Consider the following 24048-nt stretch of genomic DNA (forward strand, 5'->3'; position numbering starts at 1 on the left):
AGCTGCGTCGACGTCTTACAATCGAAGGGTTCTGTCAAGTAAATCCCCAAGGCGGTCAAATCAATGGCAGAATTGTCGTGACTTTATTAGATAGATTGTAGGGTACCCGAGGTACCGTACTCCAACCTCTCCGAGCCTACCTCTCTGGTGCTCCCTACCTCAGTCTACCTCACTACTCATGCGCGATGAACGAAGTAAATTGCACACTAATTAAGCAAAACCTTATATTCAATGTTTTAATCCAATTTTGATAATCAAATGCGTTCAATGTTCCAATTCAAATCCAACAATTGAATACTTTTCGTGTTCTAAGTTAGATTAGAGATTCGAATGCGTTTGAGGTTTCAAGTCAGTTGAGATTTCAAATACATATCTGACAAAACCATTCTGGTGTGATTTACGTTGTCCATATGGAGCCTACCCTCACTGCTTTGCTCTTTACACCTCCTCAATATGGCTTTAGTTATGTCAATATCGAGACAGAAGCATATTGAAGTTAAAGTTACTGTAGCACCACATGCAGACTGACAAGAGACTGCTATTGACAGTACCCTAGGCTACCCCTAAAGAAAGGGCAATTTCCATACATCTCCAGTCCAACAATTCGAAAGTTCGAGGTTGTTAGGAGTTCGCGAGGAGAGAAAGGCAGTCGATGATGTCAAATTTGGTGCTGTGACAATCTTAGTGATCTTGGTTCGTTCCGCGCAATCGTACCGCGCATGAATATCTCGTCCTTTGAGATGCTACTCAAAAGCGACAGTATCTGAACGGCCAGGTCTCACGTTTTCGCAGGAAATATTTAGTCTCAAACGCAAAAGGCGGCGCCACATTCTCAACTTTCTAAGACACTCTAATCTTGCCAAGAAAACGTTGAGATTTTGGTGTCTTCACATATGGTCGATCTAAATCGCATTATATATTTCATTTCGTTTTCAGCACTTAGGTCACCTACATTTCCTACCATTGTCGACGCAAACACTTTTGAATAGATTTCTTTATTTGATTTTCTCTATTTCCTGTTAAATCTTTCCTCGCAATAATTCCCAGTGGTATTCCAAGCACTTTCTTCTAAAGCACATACACCTTCAAACACAATGGCAGAGAAAATTATACAACTAGAGCCGACGATGGAACAAAAGCCACTTGCTATTCCGCAAGACCAACAGCCCCAGGAGCAAGAACCGCCACAAACGAGCTATTCTAGCCCTGACGTCGTAGAGCAGTCAGAATGGTCAAATAGTATCTGGAATTGCTTCTCTCCAAGCTCACTTTGTACTTCACCCTCAATCCCGCACTTTTGACTGTTCCAGCCAAACTAACGCTCTCGAACCCTCAGGTCTCAAAGCGTTCTTTTGTCCATGTTTTGTTTATGGCAAGACTCAACATCGGCTCAACAAAGATCCCAATCTCATGGGATATTCACGATTTAATAATGACGTATGTTGTTATATGACAAATGGTTAGTTTCATACAAGCTGACTTCCGATAGTGTTTTATATGGGCGGGTGCTCAATGGTGCGGTCTAGGAGCCATATTAACCGTTCTTCAACGACGCCAAATTCGAACGGAATATGGGATTGGAAAAGCAGGAGAGGGAGAGATTAAGGACATAGCTTTGAGTTGGTGTTGCCATTGTTGTGTTCTGATGCAACAGGAGAAGGAGGTTATCATGAGGAATCAGGGTAGCGATGTTTTTTCACAGGGTTATCAGAGGACGGAGCCAATGGCGATGGCACAAACCGATTGATGATAGAGGGGCTTTAACAGGACGGCAAAATTGGGATACCAAATCACTCAAATGAAATCATGCATTGAAAACACTTATAATCTAAAACCTTATAATAATTTCAATCTCAATTTCAGTCCAAAAAATGTATGATATGGTACACATACAAATGGATAGATCTAACTCTTATGGGTATACTTGATAACCTTTGACTCAAGATAATGATTGTCTAATTTGAAATCGACTGTTGAAAAAGTACCTAACTTCGATGTCCCAGATTTTTCGTCCTGCTGGAGAGGGCAGTGGAAGTTTGGATGGTGAAAAGGGTGGCATGTTTTGAATCGTGATATCTGAAATGGAAACACATATTGAGGAGCACGATGATACCCATCCGATTCAGTTACTGATTCTCTCAATATCGAGTGTAAATTTAGTAATCGACAATCACTAGCACGCTTGTCTTCTTGGTATCAATTCCCATCCCAGACTACAATCCTAAACGCCATAACACCAATCCACACCCTTCCCCTCCCCATCATTCCTTCCTACCTCCTCACTCAAACCCCCCTCTTCCTCTTACCCTTTCCGGCCTCCACCTCTTTATCTTCTACACCATCCCCCATCCTCTCAACCCTCTTACTCAAAATAACATAATCACTCTCCAACACCTTCCCCCCCTTCAGCCTCTTCGGCTCCGGACTATACTCATCCTTCTCATAACCAAGCTTCCTGTAAAACTTCAACGCCGCTTCATTAGCCGTGTAACATGTTAGCATTGTTTTTTCGACACCAGGAATGGCGCGCGCAATGTTGGTAAAGATGGACATTAGGTGGGTGCCTAGGCCTGTGCTGTGAGGGTGTCAGTATTTAATTAAAAATGGACATGATAGGGAGGATGCAAATATTAGAAAGAGTGAGACGAACCCACGTAATTCATCCATGAGATGTATTTCATAAAGATAAAGCACTTTGATGCCATCCTCAAACGTAGGCATAAAACTCATAAATCCCTTGATCTCTCCTTCGCCTTTTCCTTTCTCTCCAGATTCTTCCACAATCATCTCCTCATCCTCATCCTCCTCATCCTCCTCATCCTCCTCATCCTCCCACTCTCCCTCTCCCTCGCAAACCCCAAGATCCACCTCCCTCACAACCAAATACCTCAAATCCCACAGCTCCATTTCCTTCCTCTTCCTTCTCCCATTCCACCCCCCTTTACTCTCCCTATAATGCTTCCCCGACGTCTTCTCAACCAACTCCAAACAAGCCGTTAAATCTTCCCGGCGTAGCGTACTAGGTTTATACAAACCTAGTTTATAAGATTTCACCGCTTCATCTTCAGATTTAGGCGACGTATCATAGAGAGCATATGAAGATCTACCAGATGTTAACAATGCAAAAACTCGACAAGCAAAAAGATAAAGAAAGGAGAAAATATACCGAGGAGGCATGTAATCACGTTCAAAGTCCTCGAGAGATTTCGCGCACGCGATTGTGATGGAATTCGAAGTCGACATTTTTGCTCTTCTTGAATATCCGCAAATTGAAAACTTTGATTTTATGTCTATGGTCAAGATTTAATACATCATTGCAATATAATTTCTCCAAGTGATAAATTCGTTTCTTATTTCGAATTAACTATTCAGCAAACGCGTCTAGATGTTCTAGACAATCTGCCCCGCGACGCGAAATCCCGCCCCGCCCCACCCTCCACCCATCCCTCTTCATCTGATGATCATTCTTTCTTTCCACAAATTTATATCCCAAGCCCTCCGCTCCCTCCAATTCCTCACCATATAGCCAAGCCCTATTATATCAACACAAAATGCGCACTCCCCCATTGCGAACCTATTTTCGTCTCAGCAACATCACTCCCACAATTCGTTCCCATTCATCCGCCAAACCCCGGCGGCCATCGAGTAAACTCGGTCCTACCGTGTCACTGGATCATGTACGTCCTGTTCTATACATAGATATATGAAAAAGAGTAGAGTTTAATAGATCGATAGTTTCTCCAGAGATCCAAGGCTATTTCACTTTATAGACGGATTCTCCGGGATTGTCGACGGATTCCTGATGCGGGGTCTAGGGAAGAGACGAGGAGGTTTGTGAGGGATGATTTTGAGAGGAATAGGGGAGTGACAGATCTGGTGGGTTTAGTTTCTTCTTGTTTGGTTGGGGGAGGTGTTGAGTCAGTCTCGAAATTGGGAAAGTTGGAAGAGTACAGTTTGATGTGAAGTGGCAATGAAAGCTAACAAATGCATGGGGATGTAGAGCCAAATCAAATATTTAATTGGTACAGGTAAAACGCAGTGGGAAGGAATGGAAAGGTATATCACTGGGATATGATGTATTATCTGGATTGTGGGAAAGTGATTTATGGTGGGAAAAAGGTTGTATATCTACATGCATTGGTATGGAGTAGCTATGGAGTACGGGGTATTGGAAAACAATCATTGAGGTTTGTAGATTGTGTGGGCAAACTTCCATTATGGGCGTAAAAAAAGGTATATAAATCCTCACAAGGCCCTGTATGTTCATTTGCCTGGCGTGTGGGTTTTATCTGTTTGTATTCTTTTCTGATTGTGTATATGCGGAGGTGATTCTTTGCTCTGCCAACATATCTACTATTTCCCTCAACGCCATACCCAGTGCCTAGTGTGTACTCTTTATACAGAGTGCTACACATATCGTACATCTCACTCCTCATGGCTCTTTCGTCAGAAGCTCAAAATCCTCATGGTTGTGCGCAACCCGCAATTCCGCAACATATTCGATTGAAGTTACTCGTTCTCTGCTCTCCAACCTGGTATTTCGTATCCCGTATGGATTCAATCATCTATTTCCCTTGTCTCTGCTTGTGCTTAGGATTCAATGAACAAATGATATAAACATGTCCTTTCCCCGATTTTCCGCCCTTTCTTCTGACGCTCTGTAGTGTTACCGTGTTAGCATTCACACATCTAGCCCCTCACAGTCACAAATCCTAAAAAGATATCCCCTAAGCCGCTTCTTCGCTGTCTTATGCTATTCCTCCTATCTCATTTTCCGCACAACCCAAATCCTCTTTCCCAGGAATAAACACAAAACATACCTTGCACCCCTCACACAACTTCTTCACTGAACTTCTAACCTTCATACCCCTAACTTGTTCTGCCCCTTTTCCACTCGCGCCCAAATTCGCACTCTCCTTCGCCCTCTCCATCAAAGCCAATGTTGGTCTCTTCGCCATCTGCATCGAAGCAAAACATCTTGCGCCAGCCAATTGTGTACTTTGAACTCGTGCAAAAGCCGGGAAAACCATGCGCGCTGTGCGAAGAAACATTGTCGAGGGTATCATCTTCTTGGTTCTGAAGTGTAGTTGATATATCGAGAGGTATCCGCTGATCAAATTGCTCGTTATTGCGTTCTTGGAGTCGTGTGGACTGATATCGCAAATGGAGGGACTGAGGATTTTGGAATGACGCTAGTGCACGGTTGTTTTCCGTGGATATTACTCCCGGTGAGCTTGCTCTCTTTTAGAGGTAAGAATCTAGCAATTTCAGACATATTAAAGTCAAAGTTCTTGAACTTGAACATCCGAAAATATGAAATTAGTACCAAGCAAAAATCAATATTTGAACATAACGTTCCGAGTCTCGGTGAGCAAAATTATAAAGTTGTCTGTCTATTCGACTAATGTGCACCAGACGACAACTACAAAAACTTCCCAAACCACTCCACCAAAACCCCATAAGCCCTCTCATATTCCCCCCTCTTCACCTCATCCTCCAAGTCTGCTCTCGCGCTCAAAAACCCATGTACCTGATCCTTAAACGTCTCAACGTATTTTTCCACCTTCAGCTCTTTCTCATAAGCATCCATATCCTTCCTTTCCTCCTCCGACGCTAACACCACGTGAGGAATCGCAATCTTCCCCGCGTCTTCTACGTCCATCATACCGGGATGCAGTTGGGCTGATACTTTCCATGGACTGTTTGCACCGGATGTTATGGCGATGACTTTTCCGCCCCAGCAGTACTATATCATTAAGTCAGTTCTTGATTGTATCAAGAAGATACCGAGATGATAGCGAAAGAAAACACATACCCCCACGGCACCCCAAATTTTCTCTCCATGTTTCTCCTCAATATTCTTCAGAATACTCGGAATCCTCTCAATTGCAATATCTGGTTTCCTCGGAGCAAACCAATTCATGAGTGATTTCATTTGTTCATCAGTCACAGGCGGATACCTAAAAATTTCACTAGCATCCCTATTTCCACAATGGCAAACACCGATGTCCACTCACCACTCCAGCCTCGCCGGTTGTCCTTCAAAGAAATCTGGCATGAAGACTTGATATTCCTCCCCCGATCCTTGAGCCAGAATATCTGCCCCTTGAATGGTTTGTGGATAGTATCCAAAGATATCGTAGATGACCAGTATGGCTTTCTTCGCAGATGGCGGCCCAGAAACATCTTTTGGGTTTATCAATAGCTGTGGTGTATTCCTATTGAAGCGGAGCGATACTCACAAGTTTTCAGACCGCCAATGGTTTCGTAGGTACCTTTAGGAGTATATCCTTTCGAAACGACTGGTGGGATGTTGCAGCATGCGGCGCTGTGGCCGTTGATCGATTGCATGGTCATTTAATGAATGGCAATGGAAGAAGCTAGATTGTATTTGTTGGAAAGTACCATCTATAGCCTTACATTTATAAGTTACTCGCGCTTGGAATCACGGGATGTCTTGTACGTACAACATTGTTGAGGTGGAGTTCATGCTGACATGAAGATATCGGCGTTGTGAGTAAGACTCAAGTGTGAGGAACAAAGGTGGGGTGGAACCACGAAAGCATTCCCTTTTGCCAGACGAATTATGATCCCAGTCCACGTTGCTGTTGAGGAAATACAATGGCGAAAACCTAAAGAAAACAGAAGATCGAGACGGAAGACAGCAAGATGATACTCAACAGAGCTATCAGAGTATGGTCAGAATAAGTATCTAATTTATGATAGACATTACAAAAATCTATATCTCTCTTGATAACGAGCTACATAGCCTCAGATATAGAGATATCGAATATGATTCTTCCTCCCCTCTTCCGACGCTACTCCAACAACATACTATATACAAAGTCCAGCTTTCTCGCCGTCAAAATATCAATAAGGGTATCACCAATCTCAACTGTAATAACAATACTTTGTGAAACAAGCCGTACATTCGCTTGGAAGGGCTTGTCCGGTCTTCTCCATAAACGCACAACCTAAACAAGTAGGCCATTCGGTATCATTGCCCTGAGTTGCAACTTCCACACCGTTTGCGATGACTCCCGCGGAAGTGGCCGCTGGATAGATCAATTGGGCAGTCGGGACATTACTAGCGAACGTGTATGGTGCATTTGGGAGGTAAACGATTGTTATTTTGCTTGTATCACCGCAGCCAAAGAATGTAGCTCGCTTGTTGTAGCCCTTGGCAACAAAAGTCTCGACGGAAGGAATGACAGGCATGCGCGTGAGACCAGCTGACAGCGACTGTACGTATGTGGTAAGAATTTCGGATCCGTTGGGCCAGTTGTTTGCATCGTCTGCACTGTTATCATTCACAATAATAGCAGATATGTTTCTGTCTGGCTGCAGGAACGGGAAGATGGGGTTGTTTTGCAAGGCTTCTCCACCATCGACTAAACTTAATGTGTCCTGGGCTGGAACGTTGTTTGCAGTGTTAACCACGCCCGAGGATGAGTCGTATTCGTAAAAGGGATTTTTATAGATAGCATATAAATCTTCGGTGGTTACCTCGTGCACGCCGTCAAGAAATGCAGAGATGCCTTCAATTGCATTTGAAGAACCATTGACGGGTGCTGGAACGCTGAGACACGCCTCGTTGAACAAACTACTTGAGGTTCCTAGGATATAGCCCAAGTTATCGTAATTCGTGGTACATGTCCCAGTTGGCACACCATTTTTCAGAGTAGTGCCAAGATATTCAGTTGGCGTGAAAGCAGACACGTCGGCATCCCAGGATCCAAATTCATATGGAGAGAACTCATACATTGTAGCATTAGGACCGGGCTCGCATTGGCCTAGCCATGTCTTCACTCCCCTACTGGTAATGATTGGAAATGGGACTGCATGTGAGGTGAAATTGGAAAGTGTGGCGACTGATGAGAAAGTGGTTGATTCGCCATCATTTGCGAGCAATTGATAGCTCAAAAGTCTCCCCCATGGATCACTGAGAGTAGTGTGGAAGCCTGCAGCATCTTTTTCCAGAAGTTCTCCGACGATTTTGGCGTACGCTACGACGAATAGCAATCCATCAGGGTCGAAGAGTGATTCTTGAAATGCCGTTTCCCAGAGATTATCTCGCAACCATGAGACTGTTGGATAGTTGTTTCCGGCAAGGGATGAAAGGAACCATGATCCACCCGAAAGACCTGCTTGGTATGTGATAGCTTGGTAGAGACCGCTAGTAGAAACATCACTGTCCCGTGCATCAAGACCTTGAACTACACCGGCGCTCTTTTGGAATAGTTAGTATTGGACTGCTTGGGAAAGATGGTCTAGGAGATATTTCGACGACGCATGGAACGCCGCAATTCTAAAGAATGTCTTTTCATGAAAATTACTGACCGACAGGAGAGATCGGTAGCCCCCACCACTGTGGGTAAGCGCGATCTGAATAATATTAGTCACCGAAGAAATGAGACCGAGACAGATATACATACCGTTGGCAAATCATCGGTACCAAATCCCGAGTTTGTTTTCTCCAGCCACTATACATAAATCAGTCAAAGTTTTATTTTGAGCCAAGAGAAAGAAATAGGGACTCGTAATCTCCTCTCGCCTAAAACATAGCAAGTGGAACCAGTCCTAGGCTTAGGTGAATCAAAAAGATAATGATATTCCGTACCGTTTTCAAAGCGACATCCGCAACAGCTTTTCTCGATACTCTGTAGGATTCCTCATTGTCTGAAAGACCATTTGCAGGTCTAACAAGCGATACCCCTGAAGGGCATGTCACAGAGGTTGGCGCGTACGAAGCGCTAACTACGCTACTCCCCGTCAATAATCCAAGTAACGAGGATATTGACCAAGCCATTGTTGCTTTGAGATCCCAGATCGAATGTTGGATCTGAAAAAGAAGACTGAGATATTGGAACCCAGAAAGGTGAACTCGGAGTGCAATAAAGAACGAAGAGGAGGAAAGAAAAGCCTCCTTGAATCACCGAATCCAAATAGGATATGATGTGAATAGCAATCAGCAATCGATCGACTGCATGAAGATTGGCTGATATTCAGAAGGGAGGCGTGCTTATTTGTACCTCAACGATCGACCTAGCTTTTGATGATAGATAGACATACTCTATATGTGGCCCAGTTTAATAAAGTTGGGGGAAGGGAGGGTTTAGTGCAACATCTGGTCTGTTCATGGGTGAGTGTACAAAAATACAAATTTAGGTCTTCCAAACGGTCACTAGAATACCTTTCAGGTCCATAAGTCTCGGTGTAGATAGGATCGGCGGCAGGCTGGTGGATTAGATAGCAAACGCCCCAATAAATCGAGGTTACCATCACACATTTTTGACGCAGTGACATTTGGACTATATGAATGGTCAATTTGGAATTGACCAGGGGCAATCACGACGTTGTGCGAACGTGGACTTTGTAGCCAGTAAGGAATCACACGTGTGGAAAAGTGCTCTAGCAAAAGCGAAAAGCTCGTGAGTCCGGAAGACTTTTACGCGTAAAGTGACCTGGGTACGAATTCAAAATCCGAATTAGGAAGCTCGATATACTTCCCTATACGTTTTGGGATGCATATCCGATGGCTGAAGAAAATGAAAATCGATGTGGATGGATTCCAAAGTAAGCTGGCTGCTTGCTGTCGGCACTGTAACAACCTGGAAGTCAAAGAACAACCGCAACCGATCAGATGGATTCTAATTCTACGCGAGTAACGCGACAGGACAGTTCCGTCCGGATCGATCACTCCACGGCTAGCTCCATTGCTTGAATGATTCAATTGTAACGAATGCAGCGCAGTCCGATCATTTTGAGTTTACATGTGAAGTAGGACTAAGTAGCTAGATTATAACTAGAGACACCTTCAAGAGTCAAATAAAATTCTAGAAAGTCCCTCGGCATTTATGTTGTAATCGTGCATATCGTAATCTGTAACACGTGCGTGTAACTAGTAACTACCTACTACTAGGTGTCCAGGTGGCTGAGTACTACTCCGTATACGAAAGTACTTTGGCCGAAAAAATATAATCAAAGTTGCGAGCCATATTGCTGCGTGATCTCGTGATTACGTACAGGGGAGGCCACAAGATGGAGTCGGGGTACGGGGATGCCGGTATTTGTTCAGCTGAGTCTTGAAAATCTCCGAAGAAATACCAAAGATCAACATAACTTGGCATCTGTGTTCCCTCACAGAAGTGTCTGTGTACTCGTGAAACTAGAAACTATTGAAAGAAATAGAGATTCACTTATTACGATACTCGTCGTTTGCTGTGTAAGCATCTTCTTCGACATTTCCTCCATCAATTGGTGGAAACATTGGTAAGCTAAAGAGGGCAATTAGTATACTCTGTAGACTGTAGTACCCCCCGTTCATGAAAGTGGGATTGGCCCCTGGCTTGATGTAACTTTTCTTCTTCTTGAGGATGTTAAATCCGAAAACTTGGCCAGCTTGCAAAGTCGCAATGCAGAGAAATGTGCCTTCAATCTGGCTCTTGCAGAAATGGGCCTGACTTATCAGCATGCATAGATTATTCGATACGAGTAGCATATTCCAATCAAGCCGAACCTTGTTTATGAACGAGATCACGATTTCAACCAATTTTTGTAAGGTACCTGGTGCACAATTTTTTCATCTTAGATTAATAGAATTGCTGTCACATGTGTTCTATGTTACAAGGGCCATTGGGCCGAATATTTTCCGTACTGTCTCCTCTGATTTCTAGACATGACAAAAGAAATGAAACCCCTAAGCTGCAGTCGCCTCGTTCCCTTCACTAGCCGGTTTAGCAGCTCCGCCATCAGATTTCTCAATGCTTTGCTCCTTGCTCTCATCAGCTTGCACGTCAGGTTGTGCCAATGGCTTTTCCTGAACATCTGGCTCTGCTTTGCCGACAGTTTGAGGGTCAGAACCTTCAACGTCTGGATGAGGTGGTGCGACTCCAACTGCATCATCCTCAGGTGGGTTGATCTCATTGCCTTGGGCATCAACCATACGGGTCCTGGTTTCATATCTGGTCTTGAAGCTGACTTTTCCTTCGAGAGACTTTACTGCCTCAGGATCAAGGATATTACCGTCTTGATCTCTATATTCAACTTTCTCCTCACGAGAAACAATGCTATGACTAGCGACAGGGGCGGCTGGCGGTGGAGAGACCAAGCCTTCTGGTTTGCCTTCTGGTGCTCCTGAGACGTTCTCTTGTTCTACAAGGGGTTTCTGCTCGCCAGCCCCAGCCTGTGCTGGGATTTCAGCAGCATTGGTTGGGATCAATGGCGAATCTGTCTTGTGGACGTCGGCGTTTGCATTGATAGATTGAGTTCCATAGTCAGAGTACTAAGAACATTAGTGCATGTTCTGACGTGACAAACAAGAAAAAGTCATGACTAAAATGAAATTGAACTTACATTGTTCAAGAAGGTATTGCAGTCCCAGTCCCACTTTTCAAAAAGCTTGACTTGCTTGCAGGCCGATTGTGTCCATGGATTGCCGTATGCCAATGGAGAGTAGAGAGCAAAGACAACCATGCTAAGGGTTAGGAAAATGACAGCGCCAATCCTTCCAATGAATGGGCGTTCGCGCAGACCGATACCAGGAACACGGGCAGTGATAAAGTCAAAGATCTGACACAACGCGATTATGGCGAAATAAAGTGCGGGGAAGTAGTGGTGAAGGAAAAGCTGACGCTGCATCAGGTAGAATGGGAAATAATGGAAAGCCCACCCAAGAACAGATGTTCCAATTTCGTAGTCGAATCGCTTGAAAACTGGGTTATCGTAATCTCTGAACCCTCTTTGCCAACGGAGAACGGCAAGTCCTTTAAAGGCTACGAATAAAACAACAGCCAATGTCGAGCTCCACCAAATTACAGGGTTACCAATGAGGTAAATTTGACGATTGTCTTTTCCCCAGAAATTGATACCACGTCTGAGAATAGGCCAAGAATCAGGACGAGAGTCCCAAGCATGGGATTCAACCAAACCAGCATTTGTGTGCCACATGACTTTGTTGAGCTCCCAGAATTTGCCAAAGAACCCTGGATTCCTGTAGTTGACTTTCTCCGCGTCTGCTCCCAGTTGAGGATGCTCATTTTGCTCAACATACCAAACACTGTTGGGAAGAGTTCCTCCCTTGGCGCATGTGACTTCTTGCTGTTCGGACGCCCACTCAGGAAGCTTGACTTTGTGTGAGAACAAAACACAGCCAGTCATGATATGAACAAGTCTAAACTTGGTCTGAATTGTTCGTAAGCGAGTCTTAGCCAATTCTCCGTCGGACATTTTCTTGATGATCTCGACACGGAAGAAGTCGTTAGCATCGCCTTCGAATCCTTCGTAACCATAAGCGGACACCTCGTTTTGCCAATCTGCCTCGGTAACTGGCGGGCGAACATCATGAGAATGGAGGCGACGATGTGTAGGTTGATGGTATAGCTTGAGGACATCACCGTCTTGAATGAGCTTTGGTTCAGGTAAAGCGTCCCAGGCCAATGATCCGTTGATTGGTTGTCCGTTGATATCAAGTGGTTGAGTCTGGTTCTCCAAGAGCCAGATATTGTTCTCGTCTTTGTGGGGGTACAATGTGATTTGCTGTTGCTTGCTACCAGTTGGATACATAAGATTGTGAGAGTGTAGATATCCTCCTTGGGTGTTGTGGTGCCTGATGCTAACTCGACTTCCAAAAGCAACATCTACGGGAACATCTTGCATGGACTTCGAATTAAGAGTTGCTTGGAACTCAGAGCTCATGAATCCATCGCCGTCTCCTGGGTTAACTAGACATAGGAAGTGGATACCAAACATGGCCATATAGAATGTAAGGGGAATGATAATAAGACAAAAGATTCGTGCAACGAGGTGCTTGGCGAAAATGCGCTGTACTTGTCAATATTTGAAAATCTTATTAGAATGAAGGGCTCTTACCGGTGTGACAGTTTTTGCATCTCCAAGCAAAACCCACAGTTGCAATACAGTAAGACTACCGACCCAAGCAATTGTGAAAAGTCCAACCCATTTGACACTGGCGGTGGCTCCCAAACCAAAACCCGTCATAACCAACCAAAACCACCAGCTAAGTCCAAATGCTTTCGTAGGTCCCTGTTCATGTTGGTTTGTAAAAGATGTAAATGCAAGCGCTGTCGTGGCTGTCATGATCATGAGAGGAGAATCGAGGAGAATCAGACGTGCTTGGGTAAGTAATCCATTTTCTGAAGATGTTAGCCCAGCTCTTGAAAGCAAGATGCAGAATTTGCCTCACCAAATATAATGAATCCAGCTCCCATAGCAGCTGTCATGGTTCTGCAACCTGCGGCCTTGAGAGTTAGGAACATAGTAGGAACCAAGAGGATTCCGCAGATAGCTGGTAATAATCGCATAGCAACATATGGTACACCTGGTTCCACATAATCCTTTCCGATATCTTTGAAGTCAAATTCTCCGTCAAATCCAGCCAAGTATCCCGCAAGTGTAATCAATAGTTTAGCCAAAGGAGGATGTACGTCCATAAAGAATTTACCCTTTATGTATTTCGAGGCGAAACCTCCAAAGCTGTAATAATAAAAGTAAGTGCTTATTCTTAGGGCCAAAAACCAATTGCACCATGACAACTTACTGGACTTCATCAAATACCACACTGCTTGGTTGATAGATGCGGAAAAGTCTGACGATAGCACCCAACAGTGTCAGGACGGTCATGACCTGAAAATCGGAGCCAGGAAGGAGGAAGACATCTTGATCTTTAACCCCTTCAGAGGTATAATCTGTTGATTTCTTGGTAGCAGGTTGCCTTGAAGGGCTCCTCGAGCCCTTTGCGACATCTGCGTGCACGGATTTTCCAGTACGTGCCATAGTGTATTTCAGATGAAAATCGAGAAGCTCTGTAGATCCAGGGAGCTTCTAAAAGCCCAAATTCCCAAAGAATTAAACCAGCAAGCTCGAATTGATGTGTTGCCGGAAGGAGTGTAAAGAAAAATAAATGGTAAAGGATTAAAAGTACGGCATCGAGGTTTGGAGGACAAGTCGCCTGTTAATATTGAGAAGTAAGTCGTAAGGGGGAACTTTTTGGAAAGGGCCAGGTATGGTTTAGAGTGACGCGAGTTGTAGCCTTTTCTATTAATAAACTTCACCAATCAATCAATCAAATTTTCAGCCTCTACCTCTCCAATCTTACAATTTGTCTAAATTTCGAACATGTGAGTTCCCATAAGATGGATACGCTTTTTTATATAAACAACAACTAGCTTCTGTACATACACAACTATCAAGAAATACTTTAGAAAATCCTTACACATTGTGCCAGAGCTATTGTAAAACATTTGGTGGAACTTCTTCGTAAGGCTGAACTTTATATATTATACCCAGGTGTATCCCTAGTGATGTGAATGCTTGATGTAACAATCTTCGCAACCATGAATTCTACTGATCGTCAATAGGCATGGGACATAGAATCATGTGTTAGTTGTCTACGCACAAATTGCTTTGGAAAGATTTTGACATTTCACGAAAGTTCCATCTAAGCGATTACGCGAATCAGAAAGTTGTCCCCAAGTCTAACAATGAGAGTTCAATGCAGCAAATAACCTCTTCCGCTTATGTACAACTCTGTCTAGTCTTGCAACCACCCCCACCACAAGCTGTGTTTGTTCCTCTGATCTAATATCCGTCCTTGCCCCACTTGTTGTATTTCTCGTGTAGCTCCTGGAGACGGTATGTTAGTATAGATATATAGCATGTGAGAACCTAGGAGACGCTGGCAATGGCACACGTATATGAACAGGAGTATACGATCCTTGGTATTCTGTGAGCTGGATACATAGGGGAAGAAACCTACCTTTGGCAAGTTAACATTGGGAACAATGACGCTGTGCAATGCGCTGGGTGCGTCTTTTGGTGGGTTTCTTGAGTCACCGGCTGGGTGGTATTGGTATTTGAAGTCCTGTCTGGCGGCATCGCCTCTGGAGCTCTCAGTCTGCCATGGCATGGTACCAGGAGCGACGTTTACTTTAGCTTCTGAGGTAGCTGAAGTGGGTTTACCACCTAATAACACAAGTCAATTGAAATGCTCAGTACCGGTCGAAGAAAATGATCTCACCGAAGTAGTAGCCGGCCAAACCAAAGGCACCGGCCATGACACCGAAGAGAACCTGCGCAAAATGTGGATTAGTCAAATCTTCGGGGTACATCTAAAGCGGAGGACAAATAGGACTACAGTGAAGCCAGATGCGCTTTGTAGTTTCACTCACGTAGAGTTCGGGATCTCTCTTTGCGCCCTTGTTAAGAACATGGCCATCTGCAGATTTTGCTGCAGACTTGGCTGCTTGTGCGCCGACTCTTGCTGCTGCTTGTGCGGACATTTTGGACAATAGTGGGTTTGATGTTGTATCGCGGGTGAGCAATAATCTATCCTAGAAATGGTACGATGCGATTTCCAAGATGTTTTGGCGGAAGATGTTCACGGATTATGTCACCAGCGTCACGTGTTGGTGGACGTGAATATGCAATGTTTGATTGGTGGAGGCGCCCAATGTACACAACTTTTCTACAATTGAAGCTTGTTGGGAGTGAATGTTTCTTTGCAGAAACAGAAAAATTGTCAAGAGGATGTTCTAATGGACTGGCTACTAGGATAGGTTCGTAGGTTCATAGGTTCCTAGATAGGTCCCAGGTACACATCACCCTTTTCCCAAATGGTCCATGAATCTTCATTTCCCAATTGATATCAGCTATTTCCCATCTCTCATCTCTCATCTCGAGCTTCAAAGCAAGAGCAGACTTCACTCTCAATCCCTCCCAACGCTTGGACCCCTCCCTCTCTTTCCCAAAACAGCACAACGGCGACCGGTAGGAGTATTACAAACCTTCTTCCAACTCGAGAGCATTCTACTCCCGCACTCTACACTCCTTGTAAATTGTAACTTTAATTATTTTCTTCTTCGCGCCTCACTTTAGTCCTTTACACTGCAGCAGTATGTAATGCTTGAACCCTACTATTAAGATCTAAACTTAAGATCCAATTCTCACTCTCCTTAAAATTACCTCTTTTACCTTTCTATTCCCTACCTAGTACTTTTTATCTTGGAATCCACCTTTTTATAATCCTCAATACCGTCACACACAGGCAGAGTAGATATTTAACAAAATTAATTCTCCAAGCGCTTCTCGCCAACTTTCGAACTGGCTCACGGCACACGACCTTCACTTCCATTATTGCGCGACCAACTACTATTATTCGTGTTGATATGAGAGATCGAAGAATTATTTTGGAGGATCGATTTTGATATACGAAATGGCTTCCCGGGACAATTCTTCGTCCAAATTCCCTCATTCCACAGATAACGACAATCACACCTTTCCCAACCTACATCTTGCGCCTTCAGAAATAGGAGATGGAGCGAGCGTTTTATCATCGCGAATGACTGATATAGCTTCCGAAGATGGAGATAATACAGATACCTTTTTCGGCCCAGTTTCGCATAGTCAGCGATTAAGCCAGCGCCATAGCATACAGACTGAAGATGGAACCTCGAGGCCGGGCACAGGAGTCACGGCTGTTTCTTCCAGAGGAACATTTGGACAAGCTGCCCCAGCTCGAAGAGGCTATATTCCAGGAATAATGGCGCAACGAGGGAGCACGTTAGGACAACGCCCAAGCTCTACAAGCAAGACTCACGTACCATCTTTAAGTGCCCATGCTTTCTTTCGCCCGATGAGTTCCCAAAGACTCCAAGCGCAACGTGGAGGATCTCGACCAGTTACACTTACACAGCAAGGGTTTGGTGAAGATGGGTCTTTGGATGGAGGTAGTGTGAGGCAGAGCGTACATTCGAATTTTACTATACCTCAGCAAATCATTACAGAAGATGCAGATCTACCTCCGCCACCATCTCGAGGTACCGAAGTGACAGAGCTAGGAACAGTGGACAGAGGTACCGCAAACACAAGTCCTACGCATGGCCATGCAGCCGGAAGCTTCGCAGATAGTGTTCGCCCCTTGCAGAAAGGTCCCGTGAATACCAAAGGGCTGAGTTTGAACACTGATAAGGGTTACAAAAACGGCACTTCAACTCCCAAATCTCCACGGTCATTTCATTCCAACTTTTTGATGCCTACAAGAAACGATGGACCTGCTGGAAGCCCTAGTCCAAGTCGTAGCAATCAAGGTCGCGAAAAGCTCTCGTCTGCTGCTTCTTCGCCCGGATTTACTCCCATGGACGCGCAAAACAGGAACATGAAAACTTCGAGCCTTGGTAAAAACCATCAATATTTCACCGGTAATACGGTATTTTGCTGGGGAGGTAGGCTGCAAAATACGCGGCACAGACCCATCAACATTGCCACGGGATTGTTTGTTGTAGTTCCATCAATCCTGTTTTTTGTATTCTCAGCCCCGTTTTTATGGTACCATGTTTCTCCTGCGGTACCTATTGTGTACGGCTACATTTTCTACATTTGCATGTCCTCTTTCATACATGCTTCTGTGTCTGATCCCGGGGTGAGTACTTGCAAGCACGCATTCAACACCTGTAAGATTTATCGGACAATGCTAACACTCCTAGATTCTACCTCGAAATTTACACCCAATGCCTCCAGCGGAGGAGGATGAAGATCCTCTTCGACTGGCACCAACTCAAAATGATTGGACTATGATCAAATCGGCCCAATCTAGTACAAATGCAATGGAAGTGCCTACGAAATACTGCAAGACTTGTAACATTTGGCGACCGCCTAGAGGACACCATTGTCGAGTTTGTGATAATTGTATTGAGACACAGGATCATCATTGTGTCTGGTTAAATAATTGTGTCGGGCGTCGAAACTACCGTTACTTTTTTGTATTCGTAACTTCGGGTACACTTCTTGGAACATATCTCCTGGCTGCGAGTATAGCCCAGATTATTGTTTACGGGGATCAACAAGATATTTCATTCGGTGCCTCGCTAAGTCATTGGAGAGTCCCCTTTGCAATGTTCATTTATGGCCTCCTCGCTACACCATACCCAGCCGCACTGATGGTATATCATTTCTTTCTCATGGGTCGAGGTGAGACAACAAGAGAATATCTCAATTCACACAAATTTATCAAGAAAGATCGCCATCGTCCATTTACCCAGGGAAGTTTTGTCAGTAACTGGATTGCTGTACTTTGTCGACCCCGACCTCCAACCTACTTGAATTTCAAACGGAAATACGAAGAAGGTGATCAAAGATTTGGCGAGCGAAGGGGAAAACGAACGACACCTATTAATAAGGAGTTTCAGGATGGAGGAAATAATATGGAAATGCAAAATGTTCATAATACGGAAGGGGAAGGGTTTCAAGGACCTACATCTTTGAGACGGACGACTTGAGGAGTTTGGCTGGGTGTTTTGGGAGGGAGCACATTTTGACTTTTGCACTGACGCTAGATACCTATTTTCTTTGCATTTTTATGTTACCAAGGCGGGATCATACTTGTACTTAATATTGTATTATTTTTGAAGAATATACGAGGTGAGCAGAAGAGAGGATAATGCATAAGAGTCATCGAATCGCGGTCACTGCTGGTGGTGGCCGACGATGGGATGAGAGGAGAGTATTTGATGGAAGTTGGAGGTTGTCGTACATTTTACTTTCTTATAGGAAGGAGACGAAATAAGAGATGGACAAAAAGAGAAATAGCAGATATCTCGAGACGGCCTTTATTATCATATTATATAAATATACTTAATTTACTGCATGACATGAAGATCTACCTTTTCCGATATCGTCTTTTCCTGATAGGACGATACGAGATATGATTGTTTTCTACCTGATGTTTCATTCTTATAAATAAAGTGCAACAGCACAGTGAGGTAAAACTGTTAAGGAATTTAGCTCTACATATTACCTGTATAGGTTGTAAGACCTTCGACTCGTGATTCTAAGACGAGAAGTTCTGTTGTCTTGGATAAGTGCCTAGGTAGTTTGCGGTCTGATATTTTTGAGAAAGAAACTTGAGCTTCTTTTGGTGAATGGGAGGTTGGGGTGGTGGGTAGTAATGGAATACATGGTGCTAAGTGAACAGTGCTAAAGTGAATGTGTTAAAACATGTGATTAAATTGTGTGCAAGAAAGTTATTCAATCTACTGCATCACATTAGAAGATATTCCGGTTGTCATGCAAGTAAAAATTAGGCCTTTCACTCCCCACGAAATTTGGCGAGACAATGAAGGGGCAGACGCTCCATGCTCTTAGCACTGCGCAATGGTATAATTCAATCGCCAAAAATCAAGCATAAGGTTAATTCGATCATTCAGTAAATTTGATTAACGTGATTTTGATTGATATACAGTAATACCTAAAGGGCATTACAATAACAAGATAGGAATGTCTATTATAAATACATAAATCCTCTCGTTTGATCCTGCGACTCTTCTTTTGGAAGGGAACTAATAAGACATAGCGAAAAGGAAACACATCCTGCAGAACTTTGTCGTCGTAAGATAAGAGAGAGAGAAAAACAGTCCACCCAAAATCAGTTTTTGAGGGCGCTCGCGAGAGCTAACGTTGTAAGAGTCGCTATCCATATCCATATCCGTATCCCACCAATTCTATAACCGTTTATCCGTCCTTCCAAGCTCCAGATGTACCCAAACAAACAAAGGAAAAGGGGAGTGGTGTAAGGAAATTATTCTAAGAAACGATTCGCTCGCTCGCTCGCTGCCGGATGACTCCAGAAAAGATGATTAAAGTAAGTAAGTCCCAGTGTTCCCAATCAAAAACGCCCAAAGGAAAATAACGTTGATACATTCATCTTATCCTGACCATAGTTTTGGAGGACGAAAAGTACGGGGTCCAAGAGAAAATGTCAGCCCCAGGGATCCAGCTCGTCTATTTCGAGGAAGGAGTCATTTCTAAATGCATCCGCGAAATGCTTCATATGCCGTCGTACATGATCTTGGGCATGGTGGAGATTTTAACGGCGACGCATCGTGAGTAATGATGACACTCTTCTTTCTATTCTCCATCGGGGAAAAGCGAGGATGTGAGAAGACTGGTGAGAGTTGCATGGAGAGAGGGCAGCCTAAGTCTCATGGTCCGGGCTGAAAGTTGGATGATGTGATGTTGTTGTGCTGAGCCACTCCAGGGAGTTTATTGTGCTGTGGATTTTTGGTACTCGGTACGTGCTGAGTTCGTCTGCGGTGCAGATAGACAATCCATCTGGAGGGGCTGAGGGGGAACCTGACGGGAGGGATATCGATGGTGAAAATGAAAGAATTGAAGACTTCGGTCGCGAGAGCAAGGCTGAAAATGGGCTATGGCTATTGGAAGTAGGGATTTTTTGGTTTTGCGAATCTGATATCGTTGCGTTTCGTTTCGGTGTGGGGGTGAGGTCGGGGAGGTCGGTGAGGTAATAATGCCTGGTGTATGTCTAATACGATCTTTAATTTGATGTTGTACTCGTGATCGAAATTTGAGGGGGGGGCTTTGAGATTGTTGACTACATGGTGAAGTTCGGGATTATCTATTGATAAGATTTAATTAGTTTAATTTGTTTTTCAGATCTTCAAAATTAATATTTCTTGCTTTTGAGTTTCTGCTTCTTTGACACTTGTCCCCTTGTGTCGCTGATGTCCCGTATGCCCCATATGCCCCCTTTAGCCCTGTTCACTTGTTCTTCTCCAAGAGGAATGAAGTGGGAAGGACATTTTGGGGCAACGAGGGCATTTTGGGGCAACAGATGACAATGTATTGCAATTGAATCCAATTGCAATCGATTATACAATCAATTGCGAAAAGGGGCATTTGTGACTTGCTTGTCGTGAAGTGGCTGATGAATGTGACAAGGGTCGCTTATCTGGTCACAGTAAAAGAGTACTCCGTAGAGAAGTGCTAAGAAGTACTGTGACGCAGTGTACCGCCTCGGCTGCATATTTCGACCTTGCAACATCTTGCAGCTTTCATCTACTCAGGGCCACTAAGAATCTAATAAAAGACCAGGGCTTTGAGTCTGAGACCTTTTTGCACTTGCTCAAGGTTCCAGCCTCGTCTTGATGATCCGAAACTTTCGTACTCAATTGTCTGCATTGGGAAATTGTCCAAAGTACCAAATTGATTGGAGGGAAAAGAGAAAGTAAAATGAGGATATACTAACATTCAGTCCATTGTAGATACACCGGGCAAAAGAGATAATGAGGTATTTAGTGGTCATCATCATCGTTGTCTCTTGGGTGGCTTCTGAATGCCATGATGGAGTCTGTAAAGTATCGATTAGCAACCATCACATGTATAGATAGAATGGAGAATCCTATAAGCCATAACTGCCGAAGAAGGATCTCATGAACAGGGAATTTCACATACTGGTGATTGGGAAGGATTCGGTAGACATTTTTGGTGAAGGGGGTTGGTTGTTGTTGGTGTTGGTTGGTATTGATATTATAGTGGTGGATGTACTTGACGGATGAGTGTTGGAGAGTGTTTTATGTATGTTCGATGATAGTGAGTATGAGATGAGTTTGAAATGTAAAGTAATAAGTTTGAAAGTATGTTGGGATGGATGATGTTTATATCTGATATTTGATGCAGTTGGAAATGCTGAAACAAAAACGAATTGGGGAGAGGGTCTGGGGGTTTAAGTATCTTGAGCTTAACGTATATAAGTCTTTTCTGAAGATATCACAATTATATTATTATACATAGCAACAACATGCAAAACACCTGCATAGGCCATGCTTGGATAGTGGCTGAGAGCCCCATGGTAGATCGGTGTCTATGTTCAGATAGGGAGAAGATTACAAGGAGGCCATCCAGGCTGCCTTTCCCATTTCCAGGCACAGATAGTACAATAGCTCAGCATCGTCATAAGTATGACTGAGGTAGTCAAAGCTGGGAGAAACCTTACAGGCTCGGCGTTGAGAAACGTATGAAAAAGGTTCCCAAATGTGAATCTCTAGGAATATCTGGAACCTTGCAACCTGACTAACTGTAACTACTCAAAAAGGTCCCAGACTATGAACCTGGGTACTTTTTTGACATCTCAGCGACTAACTGCCTGACGCCCATCCAAGGGGAGAGTGACTTTGACAAGGGTGGAGGGCGTCTCTTAACCTATCATTATTCTCACTCAGCTCCATTTGCCACGGTTCGCCCCATGTTTGTTGGTAACCATCAGTTCGAATTATAGCCACAAAAGGCGCCTGCTCTGACTCTTAATTCTGAGCCAGGGTTCTAGGTAGTAGGGAGTATGCACACTATGGAAAGGGTCCGAAGTACCGTACCATTAGCTTCGCAATGAAAGTACCGTATACCTGCAGCCTTGGGATGATGATATCAGGCATTAGGTACAACGTTTACGGAAAAGGAAGTGCAACCAATCTAGTTGGCAAGGGCAGGAATGCATGGTAGAGTCATTTGTTTGATCTGGATGGGACAGAATTCATGGATTAGATGGAAGAAGACCCAGATGGAAGAGAAGACTTACTCGTAAGTTGTCACTAACTATAGCTAATCTTGAACACACATTGACCAAAGAGCCATTGAATGAACCCCACGGTCTCCAAGACAATATCCCAAAGTAGAAAAGAGGATACCGGAACCAGAAAGCAAAACCAAGTCTCAGCCAATTTATTGGGGAAATCCCACAGTATCCAAATTAGGAATCATTTAAATAGATTCTTTGGAAATTTGTTCTAGAAACATGAAAATCTACGGGGTAGTACAGTGGATTAGAAATCTATCAAACTAATCTCTCAAACTACGGTACCTACTCTGTAGATAGTAAAAGAAAAAGTATCTAATCCAGATGCGTCAACCCATGACGGGGGGATTGGGACTGGGGGGGGACTGGAACTGATGGACTGGGACTGTAATTGTGGTTGTGGTTGTGACTGGGACATTTCATATTTGGTGTCGGTTTGACAGAGAGCGAGCAAACGAGAATATCAATCAAATCAATCAATCAATCAATCAATCAAATCAAATCAAATCAAATCAAATCAAATCAAATCAAATCATGTTGGATCCATGTTGGATCTTCAATGTCCAATAACCTTCAATCATCTCTGACAAAATTGTGGTTGATCGATTGATGTTTCGCATTTTGGATTTCTAGACCCTTCATCCCTTCATCCATTCGTTTCCTTGTCGCGTTCCAGGTTTCTTGTCAAGGGTTGATTACTTTGTGTTCTCTGTACGGTTCCCATTCTGAGGGTCCACAGTGCGTCTATAGTACCGCTGGTCCGCATTGATGAACATGAAGCCATCCGATCTGGCCCTCTATGGAAAATCCATGGATTCTTTTCTTGTCGGTCGGGGGGTTTCTTTGCTTTTGCGGCAGTACTCATGCCATACCTCCTTGTATCCTCCGACACCGTCACCGACACCGAGGGAGATCGGGCAATTCTTACTCACATTCCATTGCTACTGTAACCTAACGTGTACCACACAACATTGCATACGAGTAGCATCACATCGCATTGCATGGCATAGCAAAGCATAGCCTAATGTTAGACAAAGCAATCCGATCTCCTTCCCGCCTTATGGCCCTCTGGTGCTCCGTGGGGGCGGGCTGTCAATGAGATTTCCCAAGTATCACGACCTGTCAGTAGTCAGTCAGTCAGTCAGTTCAACCACCATCTGCTGTGCATATCCGTAAAACTACTTTTCTGTGTAGCCCCAACGTCAGCAAGCACCTCTCGCAGGCCACCTTGGAACGCATCGAAACAAAGGCACAGAAGAGAAAAGGAAGGTATCATGATTCATGACGATTACGCCCTCTCTCCCAGCTGCATCGCGTTTGGGGGGATTATTGTGATACACATTCATATTGGTGATCATACTGGCGATCCTCTCGGTGAGGAGGATGCCATGGCCTCCCTCGTATGCTAACTCATGAATCTGCACTTCGCATGCAACTGAACCAAGATTTGATATTCATTTCTTTTCCTCAACATTATCACCGCCGTGATGATACATGATACATGATACATGATACATGAAATTCTTGAGCCCCATCAGAAGTCCAGCAGTTCCTGAAAATCCAGAAAGGTTGCTCACCGAACAATGACACAGCATGTTTGATGCAGGCCGAAACAAAAACAATTGTAATCGCAAAACACAGCCTACCATGTTTCCCATCTACCAACA

The 24048-nt window shown here is 44.0% G+C and overlaps 10 protein-coding genes across 10 annotated transcripts; 4 read left to right on the forward strand and 6 right to left on the reverse strand.

Annotated features, from left to right (window-relative positions):
- Positions 1–1094: 1094 nt before the first annotated feature.
- On the forward strand, positions 1095–1901 carry EAE97_007653 (uncharacterized protein; the record flags this gene model as incomplete). The annotated part of the gene is made up of 3 exons (XM_038878167.1): positions 1095–1272; positions 1337–1437; positions 1490–1901. The coding sequence occupies 3 exons, from the start codon at positions 1095–1097 to the stop codon at positions 1745–1747; spliced, it is 537 nt and encodes a 178-aa protein (XP_038731005.1). The 3' UTR covers positions 1748–1901.
- A 382-nt stretch (positions 1902–2283) lies between these two features.
- EAE97_007654 (uncharacterized protein) lies at positions 2284–3243 on the reverse strand (the record flags this gene model as incomplete). The annotated part of the gene is made up of 3 exons (XM_038878168.1): positions 2284–2575; positions 2651–3103; positions 3167–3243. 3 exons carry the CDS (start codon positions 3241–3243, stop codon positions 2284–2286), a joined length of 822 nt encoding a protein of 273 aa, XP_038731006.1.
- Positions 3244–3551: 308 nt separating this feature from the next.
- On the forward strand, positions 3552–4234 carry EAE97_007655 (uncharacterized protein; the record flags this gene model as incomplete). The annotated part of the gene is made up of 3 exons (XM_038878169.1): positions 3552–3677; positions 3736–3876; positions 4001–4234. The coding sequence occupies 3 exons, from the start codon at positions 3552–3554 to the stop codon at positions 4073–4075; spliced, it is 342 nt and encodes a 113-aa protein (XP_038731007.1). The 3' UTR covers positions 4076–4234.
- A 331-nt stretch (positions 4235–4565) lies between these two features.
- EAE97_007656 (uncharacterized protein) lies at positions 4566–5051 on the reverse strand (the record flags this gene model as incomplete). The annotated part of the gene is made up of 2 exons (XM_038878170.1): positions 4566–4658; positions 4821–5051. 2 exons carry the CDS (start codon positions 5049–5051, stop codon positions 4566–4568), a joined length of 324 nt encoding a protein of 107 aa, XP_038731008.1.
- Positions 5052–5422: 371 nt separating this feature from the next.
- EAE97_007657 (uncharacterized protein) lies at positions 5423–6351 on the reverse strand (the record flags this gene model as incomplete). The annotated part of the gene is made up of 4 exons (XM_038878171.1): positions 5423–5746; positions 5816–5960; positions 6018–6186; positions 6243–6351. The coding sequence occupies 4 exons, from the start codon at positions 6349–6351 to the stop codon at positions 5423–5425; spliced, it is 747 nt and encodes a 248-aa protein (XP_038731009.1).
- Positions 6352–6891: 540 nt separating this feature from the next.
- On the reverse strand, positions 6892–8809 carry EAE97_007658 (uncharacterized protein; the record flags this gene model as incomplete). Its single annotated transcript, XM_038878172.1, has 4 exons — positions 6892–8229; positions 8341–8385; positions 8436–8483; positions 8621–8809. The coding sequence occupies 4 exons, from the start codon at positions 8807–8809 to the stop codon at positions 6892–6894; spliced, it is 1620 nt and encodes a 539-aa protein (XP_038731010.1).
- Positions 8810–10508: 1699 nt separating this feature from the next.
- Positions 10509–14000, reverse strand: EAE97_007659 (uncharacterized protein). The gene is made up of 5 exons (XM_038878173.1): positions 13559–14000; positions 13205–13494; positions 12871–13154; positions 11356–12822; positions 10509–11284 (listed from the first exon to the last, which is right to left on the reverse strand). The coding sequence occupies exons 1-5, from the start codon at positions 13792–13794 to the stop codon at positions 10700–10702; spliced, it is 2862 nt and encodes a 953-aa protein (XP_038731011.1). The 5' UTR covers positions 13795–14000; the 3' UTR covers positions 10509–10699.
- A 598-nt stretch (positions 14001–14598) lies between these two features.
- EAE97_007660 (uncharacterized protein) lies at positions 14599–15299 on the reverse strand (the record flags this gene model as incomplete). Its single annotated transcript, XM_038878174.1, has 4 exons — positions 14599–14643; positions 14777–14982; positions 15038–15089; positions 15189–15299. The coding sequence occupies 4 exons, from the start codon at positions 15297–15299 to the stop codon at positions 14599–14601; spliced, it is 414 nt and encodes a 137-aa protein (XP_038731012.1).
- Positions 15300–16231: 932 nt separating this feature from the next.
- On the forward strand, positions 16232–18293 carry EAE97_007661 (uncharacterized protein; the record flags this gene model as incomplete). Its single annotated transcript, XM_038878175.1, has 2 exons — positions 16232–17437; positions 17502–18293. 2 exons carry the CDS (start codon positions 16232–16234, stop codon positions 18291–18293), a joined length of 1998 nt encoding a protein of 665 aa, XP_038731013.1.
- A 1352-nt stretch (positions 18294–19645) lies between these two features.
- EAE97_007662 (uncharacterized protein) lies at positions 19646–19903 on the forward strand (the record flags this gene model as incomplete). The annotated part of the gene is made up of 2 exons (XM_038878176.1): positions 19646–19658; positions 19734–19903. 2 exons carry the CDS (start codon positions 19646–19648, stop codon positions 19901–19903), a joined length of 183 nt encoding a protein of 60 aa, XP_038731014.1.
- Between the last annotated feature and the right edge of the window lie 4145 nt (positions 19904–24048).

Source organism: Botrytis byssoidea (assembly GCF_014898295.1).
Source record: "Botrytis byssoidea strain MUCL 94 chromosome Unknown BBYS_015, whole genome shotgun sequence".
NCBI lineage: Eukaryota > Fungi > Ascomycota > Leotiomycetes > Helotiales > Sclerotiniaceae > Botrytis > Botrytis byssoidea.